The sequence below is a fragment of the Lagopus leucura genome, unplaced genomic scaffold (assembly GCF_019238085.1).
Source record: "Lagopus leucura isolate 7727_CA_CO unplaced genomic scaffold, USGS_WTPT01 Super-Scaffold_810, whole genome shotgun sequence".
Lineage (NCBI taxonomy): Eukaryota > Metazoa > Chordata > Aves > Galliformes > Phasianidae > Lagopus > Lagopus leucura.
The window spans coordinates 10,652,642-10,668,310 of NW_024962261.1; the positions used below are offsets into that span (position 1 = coordinate 10,652,642).

General features: G+C 37.0%; 1 protein-coding gene across 2 annotated transcripts in view; it reads left to right on the forward strand.

Annotated features, from left to right (window-relative positions):
• The window catches only part of RAD23B (RAD23 homolog B, nucleotide excision repair protein), a 35,577-nt gene extending 21,082 nt beyond the window's left edge, over positions 1-14,495 (forward strand). For both annotated transcript variants that reach the window (XM_042866219.1, XM_042866220.1), the window contains exons 5-10: positions 79-134; positions 3,382-3,509; positions 8,294-8,417; positions 9,426-9,553; positions 9,932-10,108; positions 12,326-14,495. In XM_042866219.1, the coding sequence (XP_042722153.1) occupies positions 79-134; positions 3,382-3,509; positions 8,294-8,417; positions 9,426-9,553; positions 9,932-10,108; positions 12,326-12,439 (727 nt within the window). In that variant the 3' untranslated portion in view covers positions 12,440-14,495. The remainder of the gene's footprint in view (positions 1-78; positions 135-3,381; positions 3,510-8,293; positions 8,418-9,425; positions 9,554-9,931; positions 10,109-12,325) is intronic.
• The last annotated feature ends 1,174 nt before the right edge of the window (positions 14,496-15,669 follow it).

The window sequence follows — 15,669 nt, forward strand, 5'->3', positions numbered from 1 at the left end:
AAAAAAAAAAAAAAAAAAAAAAAATAGGAAGCTTTCCGAAGTTTTGTAATTACCATTGCACTTGTCTTCGTCTTACAGTACAACAGGTGATACATCTCGATCAAATCTTTTTGAGGATGCTATAAGTGCACTTGGTAAGTGGAGTGTTTCTTTAATGTAGACATTATTTTGGTGCAGCAGAAACAAATGACGGATTAGCAGATGTTGATATTTTCTCCTATATCTGTCATTGGTAAAGTTATGATCAAAGTACACTTTACTGAATGGAAGTTAATATCTTAGAACCAGCATCAAGAATTCTTTACTGAAGAATATTTCACTTCATATATTTTTATTGTGTAAAAGCAAGATCCTTATCATTCCTAGTTTTTTTTAATGCTTTCCTTAATTTCTCTTCTAACTGTTCAGTTTGAATTGGTGGGGAATAAAACAGTAGATATGTATATGCTTTTCTTTTTACTTTCGCTTCCTGGTGAGCAGGTCATATAAAATGTCTGCATTTATTATTCACCTGTTCTGCTTTGATAGTGCTGTCAGAGAATCTGCTTTGATTCTGTCAGTGAATCTGCTACTGTCTGTTGAGGATTGAATGTCTTCATATACTAATGTTCAGTTTACTATGATGGTTTAAATGTCTTTTTTTCCTCAGTGGAATAAACAGAATAAAAACAATAGAAATTACTTCTCTTGTGCTTATTCTCATACTTAGGAAATTATTAGATAAACAGTATCCCTACTTAAATTTTTGGAGGGAATTTTTTGAGTGTAGCAAGTTAGCACACAGAAATAAATAAATGATTTTTATTGTCTTTTCCAGTAAGCATTAACCTGTATCTTAGAACAAAATGTTAAACCAAAATACCTTTCACATACGTTTTTGTATAGAAGTATTTGGATGCATTGGAAGCAGGTGTTATGACTAAACGGCCTAAGATGTTCTAAAAGCAAGAAAAGCTTAACCTTTGTTAGTAACCACAAAGTTTAGTCTGTTTAGGGTTTTGGATTATGGTGCTGGTGTAGACTGAAGAACTGTGTGAACTGAAATAGCTAACAGTGTACTGTAGGAAACTGTCAGTCTACTTCTGTTGTGTTTAAAGTACCAGAGGTGCTACAAGCTTCCTTAAATACTAATTATTGCTTAATGACAGAGGTGTGATCATCATAAATACTCCTGTTAATAGTAATGACCAACTATCTTAATTAAACTGATTGTCTTGATACAGATACCTATGAAGCTGATGGAATGACTTCTTTCTTTTTAGTGTAGGAGAAGGGGACCACCGTGCGTATCTGTTTTATATGAAGTTCTTTGATTGGTTTCTAGTATAATAAACTCATGTCCCTAGCATTTGGAAGCACAAGACACTGAATGTAGTTTTCCAGAGAAGCATGCTGCCGAGTTATATGCCAAAAGATTTCTAAAGGCAATAGGCATGAGGTTGTTTCCTTATTTTAAAGGGAATTCGCTTGCCCAAATTCATGCATCCTAAATGGGATCCTAGACGTGTTTGTGCGTGGCTTCTCAGTTATACTGTCTGAACATAATAGATTTCACTTAAAAGCAGAGATTGTTTTCTGCTGAATTGCTTTTGTTTTGAGATCCTGGAATAGGCAGCCCAGAGAAACTGTGGGTGCCCCATCCGTGGAGGCACTCAAGGCCAGGTTGGATGTGGTCCTGGGCAGCCTCATCCTCTGAGGGACTTTAAGGTCTCTTTCAACCCAAACCATTCTGTGATCCTATGAAATCTGGCCTGGGCTGTGTGTTACTAAACAGCAGAGCAAGTTAATGTGTACGCTGAATGGCACTGGTGTCTTGGTGTATACCCCAGCATGAACAGCTGTGGCCAGCAGGCAAGCACACTCAGCTGCAGTCTCACAAACATTCTATTTAGAATGGAGTCCTGGCTGTATAGTGATACTGCTTGTGTGCAATTCCTGAATTACTGCTGTTGGTCTCATGTTAGTAGGCTGTGTATGGAGTACATGTGCTTAGATTCACAGTACTTCTGTTTCCTTTTTGCTTCTTTTTTCTGTACAAAATCTATCATACTACTCTGGTCTCCAGCAAGCTTTTATTGGAAAAAGCACTACAGAAACGTTTAAGTAGTAATTAATTAAATGAAAAGGTGTTCTGTGTGCTCTTCGTTAGTCCATGATCGATAGTAACAATAAACTGTTGGTGGATAGGAAAATATGAGCAAGAAGTTAATAAAAATTACTGTATTGGGTCAACTGTTTGGCTTTTTTACTTTTTAAAGATATGTACAATAATATATATTTTTAAGGCAAAGTTTGCATGATTGCTTATTTTCAGAAAATGAATATATAAAATAATGGTTATATGTAAAGACGTGTATGTACCTTTGTTTAAGCTGATTAAATTTTCTGATTTGAAGTCTAAACAGTGGGTACCCAGACTAGCCAATAAATGTTAAATCATTATTTATGCATAATGCACAAGTATCTTTGTGCTAGTGCTGTTCTATTCTTTTGAATATTTTTAAAATGTTTTTTCCTTTTTGTTTCTGAGGTTTTTTTAGACCTTGTCTCTGTTTTCAACAAGAGTAAATGAAGCAGTTTATGAAGAAATGATTTTATTTCTATACTTGTAGTATCATGAGCTGTCCTTAAACTGTTCCATATACAATATTTGTACCTTTTTGTCTTGATATCCGCAGGCACAAACCAGGTTTAGTCCATTTGTACTCAAAAAAAATGGAAACTTAGTGTGATGGATGTCTAGTCAAAAATACATTGTGATGATTTAATCCTCACTCAGGTCTTGAGATTCTCCTTTAGCCTTCTGCATGACCTTAATTGCTCCGGGTTCAGTTAAATTACTTTGATTGTTGTCACCAGCTCATAGTTAATAGACAATTATAATTTGATGATAACTTTGTTATCTTTTTAACTGTAGCTTAGTGTAAGGTCTTTCTTAGGGAAAAGCCTCAGTGACTAATAGAGTCTGACAAGCAGGTTTCTGCCTAAAAAGCTTAATTTCCAAACTTAAGCTGCAGGAGACTTTTCTTAATTATATTAGGAATTGAATATTAGCTGTAATGATGTCCTTGAGCTTTAGAGAAAAGCATAGAAAGGGAATAGCATCTCAATTATGAAGTCAGAATTGTTACATGTTCTGCTTTTTTCAATTGAAGTTTGTAGTATGTTCATTATCCTAGAACTCTGTACTATTCCAACCAAATGCATAATGAAACCACAAGAACATGTTTTGATAGAACCATGGCAAAGTTAATGTGACTCTGTTTACACTTCGGTGAATGATTTGAATTTGGATAGAAGTGACATTTCTCCATGGAAGCTTTTTATGTTTAATTTTTTTGGTACCTTATTCACTTACAATGGTCATCGTGTTACTTCTAGTGACAGGTCAGTCCTATGAAAATATGGTGACTGAAATCATGTCCATGGGTTATGAACGTGAGCAAGTAATTGCAGCGCTGAGAGCCAGCTTCAACAATCCAGACAGAGCAGTGGAATACCTTTTAATGGTGAGCAGTTTCTTGTGTATACTCCATTCTTTTGCTGCTTCTTTTGTCCTCATTCAAGTACTTCTTGTTTTATTTACCTGTTATTTTGAATACTGTTTTAATCATGTGCTATAGGAAATACTAAAGTTGCTGTTAGCTACATCTGTCTCTTCTTTGTTCATATTCCATGTGGATTTTTGGGGCTATATGTATTAGGTATGCCCAGTTCCCTTGGTAGCTCAAATGGCCAATGACCAACCCAGACATGATTGTTGTGATGTTTCACTGTTAACATTGGTTTTATTAGCATATATAGCATCACCAAGGCAGCACTTCAAAAATTCCTGTTTATCATTACTACTAGGTGTACACAACAATCATATTAATGTGTTTTGCAAACAGAAGAACTTGTCTTTATTAACAAGTGCTTTAGTTATGCAGCGTTCTGGACAATAAACAATTTCCTTCTTCAAAAACACAATTTCAAAAGTAAAATGAACTCGATTGACTTGAAAGGTAATAAAACAGTAACTTCACTTTAATGGAAATCTTGTAAGTTGTTTTTGGGTTTTTTGTTGCTGTCTTTGTTGTTGTTGCAGTTTTAATTACATCTGACTTTAAAGCTAGCTGGCTTGAACTAATCCCTGCAGAACATGAAAATGAAATTTCTGAGGGACTGATATGAAAACTGATCTACAGCTGCAGTTTCCCTTTTCTAACTAAAATGTTTCATTAGTAAATAAAACTGCCAGTCACTGGCGTGGTTGCTACTCACAGGAATGATCCCAAGACTTTGTAACCTGCAGTTTTTAAGTGGGCAACAAATGTTTTGAGTACATGAATGTAAAAGTTACTCTCATTTTGTAGGGGAGCAAACAAAGGCTTTGAATTCTTGATACCTTGAAGGGTGGTGTTTCATTCCAGCTGTCGTTAATCTGGAAATCTCAGATATTTCTTTTTCATGCCTTGAAAAGTGTTGATTTTACTGTCTGCTCACTGTGCGTTTTGTTTGTGCATGAATCCAATGCCCCTTAGAAGCGTTGCATTTGCTGTGCATTTCCCAGCCACATACAGTGTGTAGGGCTTTTCCAGTCAGAATAGTATTTCCCTGCTTTAGCTTATTTGTGTTCAGGAAGTCCTGAAGAAAAACAGTGTCCTTAAAGTAGAGTTTTAACAGGTGTCATGTTTGTTTATCATACAGATCGATTCTGTCCTGAGTAGTTAATGTAGTAGTTCAGAAGGCCTGTGAGTCTTTCTCATGCATATGTGGTTTCCCTTCTACATTTTGTTATCCTTTTCTGCAGAAAAGTATGCTCTCCTTGTTCTGACAGCTGGAAGAAGGAGTGAGGAGAAGGACTCTTGTTCTTGGATAGCATTAGTAGACAGACTTAGAAAAATGCTATTGGTACAGTTGATCTTTTAGACTGTTCTTGGTCTAACTAAATAAGCTCATGACCATTCTGCTGCATCAGGAAAATGTTTTCTCAGTTAGTATTATTCCACTGATAACTAATTGATCTCCTAATTTAACAGCCTCCAAATGATGTGCAGGGTAGTTTTAGGAGCTCTTAAGCACACACAATAATTGTGGTTTAAAGAATCAGTACCAAAAAAATAGCCTGTAAACTGTTGGAAAGGAAAGGTGAAGGCAGTATCAGTACTTAATGTAGCTGTTCTGTAGATTAGCACTGAAGAATCACTGACAGCAAGTGGGATCAAATAACAAGCTATTCAATTTTTATGGCTTAGTTTCTTAATCTTATATTATCCTATATCCTTGAGCTGTGTAGAAGGAGATTTCAGATTCTAAAACACGTTTTTTCTGTACTTCAGGCTTGTCTTTGAGAGGCATTTAGATTCAAATCTGGTTTTGACCAAAGGTTTTCTTAACGCCTTAATTAGAGAAATGTTCTATCAGTCATGCAACCATCTAATTCTTTACAACCTCCTTGTCCAAAAATGTGTATGTTCCTTGGGCTGTGCCTGATATGATTATTACATGCACCTGTGGTGAACAGTGTCAGCTAAAAAACCACTCTGGTGTTGGATGAAACTGTAAACCTTTTAACCCACTGTGAGGCAAAAAATGCTCTTCTCACAGTTCAAGTAATGTTTACACTTCAAATTTAAGTTTACGTTACTTGATATCATGCTTGTATAGCTGCGTAAAGGAGGTGCATATACCTTACTGATTACCATCACATATAGTCTTGGTTTGTTTGGTAGTTTGTTTGGTTTTTTGATAGTGATACTTCAACATTGTATTTAAGAATTGAGACAATATTCAAAATAGTAAATTATATCTAACTGAATTTGGTTAGGCCAGTTTCCATAATGTTTCCATTCAAGGACAGACTTAAGGTTTAAACAAGCTTGCACTGTTTGGTCTGGATACAGATTGCAGTGACAGTACATGCTTGAGAACATGTGAAGTCAACCGGTAATTCCAGAAGGTTAACCCATGTTTGTAGGATAATGCTCCAGTACCTGAATGGAGCATAAACAGGAGGGGGTATGACTGTTTACAAGGATGGATAGTGATAGGACAAGGGGGAATGGCTTTAAACTGAGACAGGGGAGGTTTAGGTTAGATATTAGGAGGAAGTTTTTCACCCAAAGGGTGGTGACACGCTGGAACAGGTTGCCCAAGGAGGCTGTGGATGCCCCCATCCCTGGAGGCATTCAAGGCTGGATGTGGCTCTGGGCAGCCTGCTCTGGTGGTTGGTGACCCTGCACATAGCAGGGGGGTTGAGAATAGATAATCTTTGAGGTCCTTTTCAACCCAGGCCATTCTGTGATTCTGTGGAGTCATAGAACAGATTGGCTTGGAAGATACCTTAAAAACCACCCAGCCCCAACCCCGTGCCATGGGCAGGGCTGCCCCCACCAGCTCAGCTGCCCAGGGCCCCATTCAGCCTGGCCTTGAACTCCTCTAGGGATGAGGCCACAGCTTCTCTGGGCAGCCGTGCCAAAGAATTCCCTCCTGACACGTAGCCTAAATTGCCCCTTTTTCAGTTAAAAAACATTGCCTTTTGCCATATTGGTACACTCCACATCATACCGTAGTTCATGTATTATAATTGAATTCCCAAAAATCTTAGAATGGTAGGATATTCCAAGTTGGAAGGGACTGTAAGTGTCATGGAGTCTAGCTGCAGGCTCCACACAAGGCGTCCCAAAAATCCATATTTCCAAGTGTGCTATCTAAATGCTTCTTGATCTCAAGCAGGTTTTGATGCTGGGCAATGTTTCTGTAAGCAGAGTACAACTCTGCCCTGAAGTCTTACTCTTCTCTTCCTACTGTTTATATTTAGCTTAACTGATTTTTATGGGAAAAGGTATTTAAGCAGTGCTCTGTAGAACAGTGGTAGAAGAGTTACCACAGAATTATGTAACAAATGTATTTTTCTCACCACTTTGTGGAAGGAAGAATGTGTAGCCAGTTGATGGAGTCAAAGTTGTAATGAAGTGTGTGAGTGGGAACATTTGTGTTTATTCCACTGAGTGGCCTAAATACAGACTTGATGTTTTAGGCAGCTTATACCTTGATGTTTTTGTTAGTTCTCAGATAGGGCAAAGTTTTTCCTGGGTCACTGTGCGGTTCTGTGTTTTTATATGTGGTTGTCACATTGTCTGTATATTTATTTCTTTAGTACAGCTACAGTGGTGAATGCATTGTGTGAAGAGCACACGTTACAGCAGAGTTTTCAATTTACATTACCTACCACTGACTTCTGTGATAGGTGTTTCAAGCATCTTACTCGTCCGGTTGCACTGATGTAGTGATTTGTCTGTGGTAGACAGCCAAGCCAGATGGCTGCTTGCTCAGTTCCTTGCACTGACACAAGGCTGAGAATTAGAAAAAATATTCTGAAATAAGAGTCAGTTTAATAGATAATGCAAAAATTATACTTGCAAAGCAAAACATGAATTAGTTCATTGCTTCCCACTGACAGGCAGGTATTTAACCATCTCCAGGTAAACAGGTTTTCATCACACTTCAAAAAATAACAAAAAAAAGTAAACGAAAAAAATGCTTGGGAAAGCAAGTTCTTTAATTTGAAACATTGCTCCCTCTCTACCCAACTTTTATTGCTGAGCGCATCAACATCCTTTGGTGGAGTTGGTTGACCAGGCTGCATCCCCTCACAGTTTATTGTGCATCCCCAGTTGCTTGCTGGCAAGGCAGCACAATAATCTGAAAATACTGTGGTTCTATAACAGCTAAAGCATTGATGAATTGTCAATACTGTTTTCATCACAAATCCAAGACGCAGAATCATACAGCTGTAATCAAGAAAATTATCCCTGTGAGTAACAGTACAACTGTAATTTTTCAGGCATTTTCACAGAAGATTTAGTGAATGCTGACTGTCAAACTGTTCTGTTGAGGAAAGTGGTTGAAAGAGCTATGCTACCTCTTAATTTCTTATCAGCAAAAATTAATTTAACTGATCTAAGTTCAGTTAGCACTGTGTAATATATGATCCTGTTGCTGTGATGTAACTTTGTCTGCAAAACACCGTAACATAGCACTGTAAGTAGTTAAGTAAGTTATTCTATTCATATCAAATATCTTGAAACATAATTATTTGTTCATGGACTGAAATGCACTTTTAAACTGATGTGTTAGATGCTTTACCATGACGAATTATTTCTGTCACAGAATGCTCCTCCACTTGTAAAAGCATACCTGTCACAGCATCTTGCTTTGTATTTGCAGTGGAAATAGTGATATTTTTCTTTGTTCTGAAATCTAAATATGTGCAGTATTCTGTAGGTAACAATGTCAACTGTGGCTTTAGGGTATACCTGGAGATAATCAGGCTATGGCTGAACCAACTCAAGCAGCAAGCACTGGTACCTCTCAGTCTTCAGCAGTGGCAGCAGCTGTAGCAACCATACCTACAACTGCTACTTCACTTGGAGGTAAGAAAGCCTATTCTTGAGGAGATAGAATAAACGTGTATTGAAGCATTCTGTGCTTCTGTGAATTCGAGTTCCTGGTAATTCTGAACTGATCAAAGTGAATTGATAAGAGCTGTAACACAAAAATTAGCTGAGTGTGGTATTGGCTTGCAATGAAAAGCTTTTTATGTGTATATATCTGGAATAATACTTGAAATTTCTAATAATGCTGTGATCTTGACCATACGCATAACCCCACTAGGGTTACAAGATCACAAATGTGGAGACGGTCGTACTTTTTCTCACATAGGATCTGGCTTCCTCCTTTTTATCTCATTATGTACTGTTGCCTGTGCCTATACTAACATATTTACCACAAATTAAGGCAGTTAAATGTAGCACCTAGTAGACCCACTAGGTCACTTCTCTATGCAGTGCAAGACATGGACAGAATGGTTTGGACCCACAGCAGAAAATTTAGACTTAAGAGTGTTTATGGCAAAGACATTGTCTAAGCTGTAAGCCTGTTTAGCATCCAGAGTATTAAATACAGGTAGGACTGACAGGCTTCATCTGTAAGGAGGGAGAATTGGAGAACTGAATGTTTCAGAGCAGTTTTGATTGTGCTGAATTCACTGCAGTATCTAATAGTACAGAATATATGGTATTCTAAGATTTACTTGAGAAGGAAAGAACTGACCTATTACAGTAATTGGAACTCAGTTGTAGGTCTAGAGGAAAGACAGTAGCTGGCTGTGTGCCTCTGAATGAGGTTACTCAGAGATGAGACATAAAGAGAAAACTGCTGGAGGTCAGATACAGAAACCTGTTGGATTTTCAGAGAAAGCTGAGTAAGATGAAAATGCATGTTTTAACCTTAGTAACTTAGTGTGAGGAAGTAAGCTCTTCTTCAGTGAAGGGTTTATTGTCCAATTTGGAGTCCTTTTTCTGTCTACAGTTCAAATGTTAGATATGTACTTTACAACAGTCTTGCTAACCTTTTGAAAGCATTATCTTACTGTTTTTCAGGACATCCTCTTGAGTTCTTGCGAAATCAGCCTCAATTCCAGCAGATGAGACAAATCATTCAGCAAAATCCTTCTCTGTTACCAGCATTGCTGCAACAGATTGGACGGGAAAATCCTCAACTACTGCAGGTGAATCTTAAACCAACAAAAGAGTGCTGCTAATTCTGATGTAGGTTTTACAAGAAAGGGAAATGTTGCCATTACCTAAGATAAAATATTAATAGAATTCCATAATACTAACTTTGACTTTTCAGCTTGTCTTACTGCATAGAATATAGTGCTGTGATATTAGAAATGAGACTTACTCTTTCTGAGAGATGCAGAGCATCGAGAAGAGGAGAGGGTAGCCACAACTGAGCTTAAATGTGAAATTGCATCTCTTACAGCTAGATTTAATAATTTTTTTCACATTTTTTACACATTTTTTTGACTGCTTAATTCAATGAAGAAGAACTAAACATGTTTTATTTTAATATATTTCTTTTTTTATTGTCCTGCACATTGCAGCAAATAAGTCAACATCAGGAGCATTTTATTCATATGTTGAATGAGCCAGTTATAGAGTCTCGACAAGGTTTAAGTGGCAGTGATGATAATGCCAGCACTGGAGGAGTAGCAGAAGCTGGAAATGGTCATATGAGCTACATTCAAGTAACACCTCAGGAAAAAGAAGCTATTGAACGGGTGAGCCTTTTCTCCTTTGAAATGTTTGTCTGTTGCTCTAAGATGCTGGATGTTGCATGCTTAAGATGTGCCTTAACTTCAGCTTTTTTGTTGTTGTTGTTAGTTAATGCATGTAGTAGTTTATGAATTATTTCTGCTATTTCATAGCTGCAGTAGTTTTCTTTCAAATCACATACCTTTTAGCCATTAAGTCTAAAATCTGAGTTTGTACTACTTAAAGGTGCAAAGTCCTCTAAGTGATCAGAGGCCATCTGAAATAGTAGATGATTGAGCTTCCCTAAGGAAGGGGATGTTAGACAGTCCCTCTGGCAAAAACCTCAGAGAGTGCTATTTAAGATAATGCCAACTGTGATTGATTTCCATGTACAAAGGAGTCTATGTAATCCTTCTTTGCAAAGTGTTGGGATAGTTAAAGCTCTCGTAGTTAAGTAGATCAGTTGAAGTTGTTCTTAACTCTGTCATTTGTTCATCATGAGAGTTAATTAATTTTATCTTTTAATATATGGATAAAGATGTTAATCAAATACACTTTTGAGGTTACACTGCATTCATAGTACTGCATGTAACACTAAAATGTGTATTTACCTAGACGGTGGTGCCTCTTGAGAAGTTTTGATTTTTTTTTTCTTTTTGGAAGCAAATAGTGAAGAATTGTCGTATTGTAGTAATGTTTTTGTTGTTTATTAGAGATGGATTTTTTTAATGGCAAATCAGAAGGTTCCTAAGTATCGTCAGAAGAGCCCTTCAGTATGTGTCAACTTTCTAGATATCAAGGAAATGGTCAATTACTGACTGACAAAACTGTTTGCCTGTATACTTCCTATATACTTCTCGTCCTCTCCAGTCTGCTGCATTTACTTACAACACCATTTATGCAGTGGTATATTACCTCTATAACCTGTTGCAAAACCCAACAGAGAGGACTGGGGCTGTGAGCTTCTCCTGTTATTCACAGAAAACTTAGGTACCATGCTGCTACACATGATGCTATTTGTAAGCATGAAATTAAAACTAAGAATGGCTGACAAGCATAGTAGGAAGTAGTTTCTTGCAGAGATTTGACCTGCCCTATGCAAAGAAATACCTTGCAGGTGCTGTGAGGATTTTAATAAAATCCATAAATGACAGCATATTGTAGAATCTTTTGAGTTGGAAGGGACCCTTAAAGGCTGTCTGTGCCAACTCCCCTGCAGTGAACAGGGACACCTACAGCTACATCAGATTGCTCCGAGCTCTGTCCTGCCTGACCTAGAACATCACCAAGGATGGGGCATCCATCACCTCTCTGGGCAACCTGTGGCACTGCCTCACACCCTTATTGTAAAAGCTTCTTCCTTATATGTAGTCTAAATCTCCTCCTCTTTTCGTTTGTACCCCTTTCCCCTTGTCCTATCACAACGGATCCTGCTAAAGATTCTGTTCTTCTCCTTTTTATTGCCCCCCTTTTTAGATACTCAGAGACAGCTGTGAGTCTCCCCAGAGCCTCCTTTTCTTCAGAGTGAATAGCCTCAGCTGTCCTTGTTCCATTCCTTGAGTCATTTTTGTTGCCCTCTTCTGGATTTTGGCTAAAACAAAATTTGATTTGCTGAAAGCATATTAAATGCAAGCTAAACCCATTTTCCCTGTCATAGTAATGGATCTTTTAAATATTCTAAGGCCCAGTTATTAATGTATCCTAGATGTAAGTCCACTGACTTTTGAAAAAAAGATTACTCTCAACTAGATACTCATAGCTGAAATTTTAATGAAAGTCCAGTGTGGCTTAATGTGGTCTGTTGTGCAGCCAACTAGTGGTAAGCCAAATCAGAGTCTGGGGATCTTACTGCAGGCAAGTTCTGGTAGAAGCCATGAGCTTTGTACCTTTAATCATTTAAGACATCAAAACAATGTTTTTTCAACAGTAGAGCAATGTGCACTTACTTTCTGACACTACTGTGGCACAAGTTTATTTTAGTGACTTGCTATGGCAGTGAACAAAGTTGTGATTTACGGTGTCTAGATTCATGGAAATCTCTCTTCAATTACAAACTTAGAAACTTAACTTTTGGTTTCTAAAGATAGAGGCAACATTTTCTTACCCTCTTCCCTTCAGTGGCAGCAGTGTCTGTTTAAAAAAAAAAAAAAAGAAAAGACATTTGCTTAAATGTTATCTGAAGATACTAGATGTACAAGTAAGCTTAATATAAAAAACATTCTAAATATGTTTCTTTTCTTCAGCTAAAGGCATTAGGATTTCCTGAAGGACTTGTGATACAAGCATATTTTGCTTGTGAGAAGAATGAAAACTTGGCCGCCAATTTTCTTCTACAACAAAACTTCGATGAAGATTGAGAGACTTTTTTTTTTTTTTTTAATGCTACACCTCACACCAGTGCATTACACTAACTTTGTTCACTGGATTGTCTGGGATATTTGGGCTTATATTCTTAATGCTTGGGGTATGGTGTATGAGGAGGGAGAAGAAAATGTGGTAAACCGAGTAAAGAAAACAGTAAGCATTTCTGCTTTAAATTAGCAGATGCAGCAAACCACACAGTGTAAAATGCAACCAAAAATGAGCTTCTGCAGACATTTAGCTCCTTCTGTAATGTAGTTTAACATTTTTTCTAGGATTTCATTCCTGCTGTACTTTTTATAGAAAGGTAGTGTAATGCCTTGCTTCATATTCCTTTCTGTTGGTATCAGAAATAGCCTACACTACTAGACTCTATAGTCTGTATTTCATGGCAACACTGGAAAGCAACCTTATGACATCTAAAAGATCTGATAGACATGAATGCCAACATGTGGGTACTTATTTTACTGTCTGAAATGTGTTAAATGAGTGCAAGAAGCACATTATTTTAATGCTGAATTTAAATGGATTTATTCAAATGAAAACCTATTTCAGCTAATCTTGATTATTAATTGAGAAAATCTCCCACCCATGCCACCTATGATTTGGGAAGGTATATACACAAGGAAGATTCTCATTGTTCACTTGTTTTCTTTTGGGAAAAATTCATAGATACCTTATTACTGTTCACTTTGGTGTTATGTTTCAGTAAAAGTGTTAAAAGCAATAGACTGCATTTTTGACTTTATTGTATGCTTTATAGTGAACTGAATATCCATTTTTGCCAGTAGACAAAACACAAGTTTCAGTTTTGTCCATTGCAATGAGACTGAATCATCAAATCAGATTTCACTTTCGTACTTATCTTGGACCAACCTTTGCAAAAGAAAATAAAAATACAGTTGTAAGCATCTGAAGATTCTGGCATTCTGTTGATGTTGAGATTGTAAAAATCAAATTATTTTTGTTAAGTAAGGATTTTTTTCCTCTCACTTTGAGGAACAGAGTTCAGAATTTGAAGTATCCAGCAAACAGACAAGTTTCTGCTGTCCAAAAAAATCTGCATGCATACCTTCCTTTCTATTGAAAATAAACTCCAATTATAGAATTCTTGATTTTTGTAGATCCTGGTACCTTCTTACCACTTTATGTTTAGTCATAATAAAATGTAGTTTTCCTTCTATCATACATTCTCTGTCAGAGACAATCTTGCAATGCTACTGGTGAAGGCAAATTCAAGTTTTGGCTAAAATTAATTCATGCATCCTTTCCTGAACACAACTTGGGGATATTTTGACTTTTTACTGTTGTACTCCAATTAACTGAATTACAATTTTATCTCTGTATTTAATAACGAAGATGTTATTAGTATCACTAGTGGTACAGCAGTGAGTTGTGCCATTAATGATAGTAATGATTTAGTGGTACAACCAAAGAATGATTTCCTGCTTTGTTGGTGCAGAAGTGGATTCAAAAACTACTTATGCTCAGAGTAGAAGTCAAGTCCTGAGAAAAGAGAGCGAGAAAGACTGAAGCATTTGTATTTTGTTTCTTCTTTGCTTTGTTGTAGTCTGTAAATAATTATCTGCATCAAATAATTAAATGTAATAAAGCCTTTTGCTTTTTCTTTATTCTTAAACATCTGTGATGTTTTTCCAGATAGCGTGTATTTTAGTTGCTCAAATTTCATTATACTCAAATTTCATAGGTGCAGATTGTTTGAGTTATCAGTGATGCAACCAAAATTGTATAAGTAGAAGTGATACTGCTAAATGGAAAATAAATCTTTCATAATGTTTCATTTTGCACAAATTAACATTAATACCTGAGTCAGCCAGTAGGTTTTAACTAAGCAGGAATATCAGTGTATTTATGGACTTGGAGAGATTGATTGTAATGATGTAACACTCTGCACGAAAAAAAGGGGATAATTGTTATATGTAAAAGGAGCAGCTGTCAGGTGCTTGAGAAATGCCAAACCTGATGCAAGTACTTCTTGAATGTACTCTACTACATAGCTGATATCTAAATAAAAAAAAAGCCTTTAGCTTGTGGGTGTCTTCTGTACTGATTAATTTGTTTGCTGTCAGAAATAACCATACCTTCTCAGGAAGGTGGTGGAGGAAATGAATGCCTGTGAATGTTTTGCTCTTCTCCCTGTAGTTAAGATTCTGAAATGTTTACGTGTTGTAAGTGCATTTGAATTAAAGACTGTTCAGCATTGTCTGTGTTTAAAAAAAGAAAAAAAAAAAAACTGACTGAGAGGTTTGTAGCTGCTGTGGCTGAAGACCTAGTAGTAGTTAATGTTTCCAATTTTCAGCAGTGAAGTAGTGTTCATTTGACTTCTGATGAATGGCAGTATGATTTTATATGCTAGTAAAAACTGTTTCTGTTCAGTATTGGAATATATGCCAAGGAGAACGAGTATCTTTCTAATTGCAGTCAAAGGGAAGGAATATATAGAATTTGTGTTGAGAAGGTAAGTGTGAACCGAGCAAGTTGCACAGGTATGCTGTGCCCTACGTCTTATCAAATGCTACCAGGAATGGTCTGCACACACTGCTTTTTGGCTTGTTTTCTGCAGATCTCTTAGGGATCTGGGACAGTTTTTGCATCATGTATATACTTCTGCAGCTGTGTGTAGAGACTTAGAATGAAAACTTCATTTTACTTGCAGAATAGGTACTTTTATTTTGGTAAATCTTGAAGTATTAATGTGAATACTGTATGACAAAGGGCAAAGAGCAAAATCTTTGAGGTTCTTGTTGCCAAAGATATCTTTTGAATTAAACTAACTCCCTACACACCCCACACCCTTTAAATGTGCTGCCCAACCCTACTTTCCTCCCTCCCTATTGTTGGAGAAAGCATGCAAGCTGCAAAAAGGAGTGCTATCAACTCACATTAGAGAAAAGAAGAAGAGTTCAGAAACTGAGATGTTGGGTAATGAAATGGTTGGATATGAAACAAAACAGTGAGTGCTGAATACGTTGGGTATTCAGGGGAAGCAGTGGAAGAGGAACAGTAGTGCTTGTGACTGTGTGCCTGGGAGAGTTCAGCATGTTGAAGGTGCCACAGGACTGAGTGGAGAGTCAGCTAATGAGTGAACTGTAGGTGTGACTGCACACATAAATGAGCAAGATTTTTATTAACAGAGAAAGCATGGGCAGAATTGGCATTCCAGGGGATTGCAGAGGGAAAGAAATGACAAAGTTAACCAGTTGTT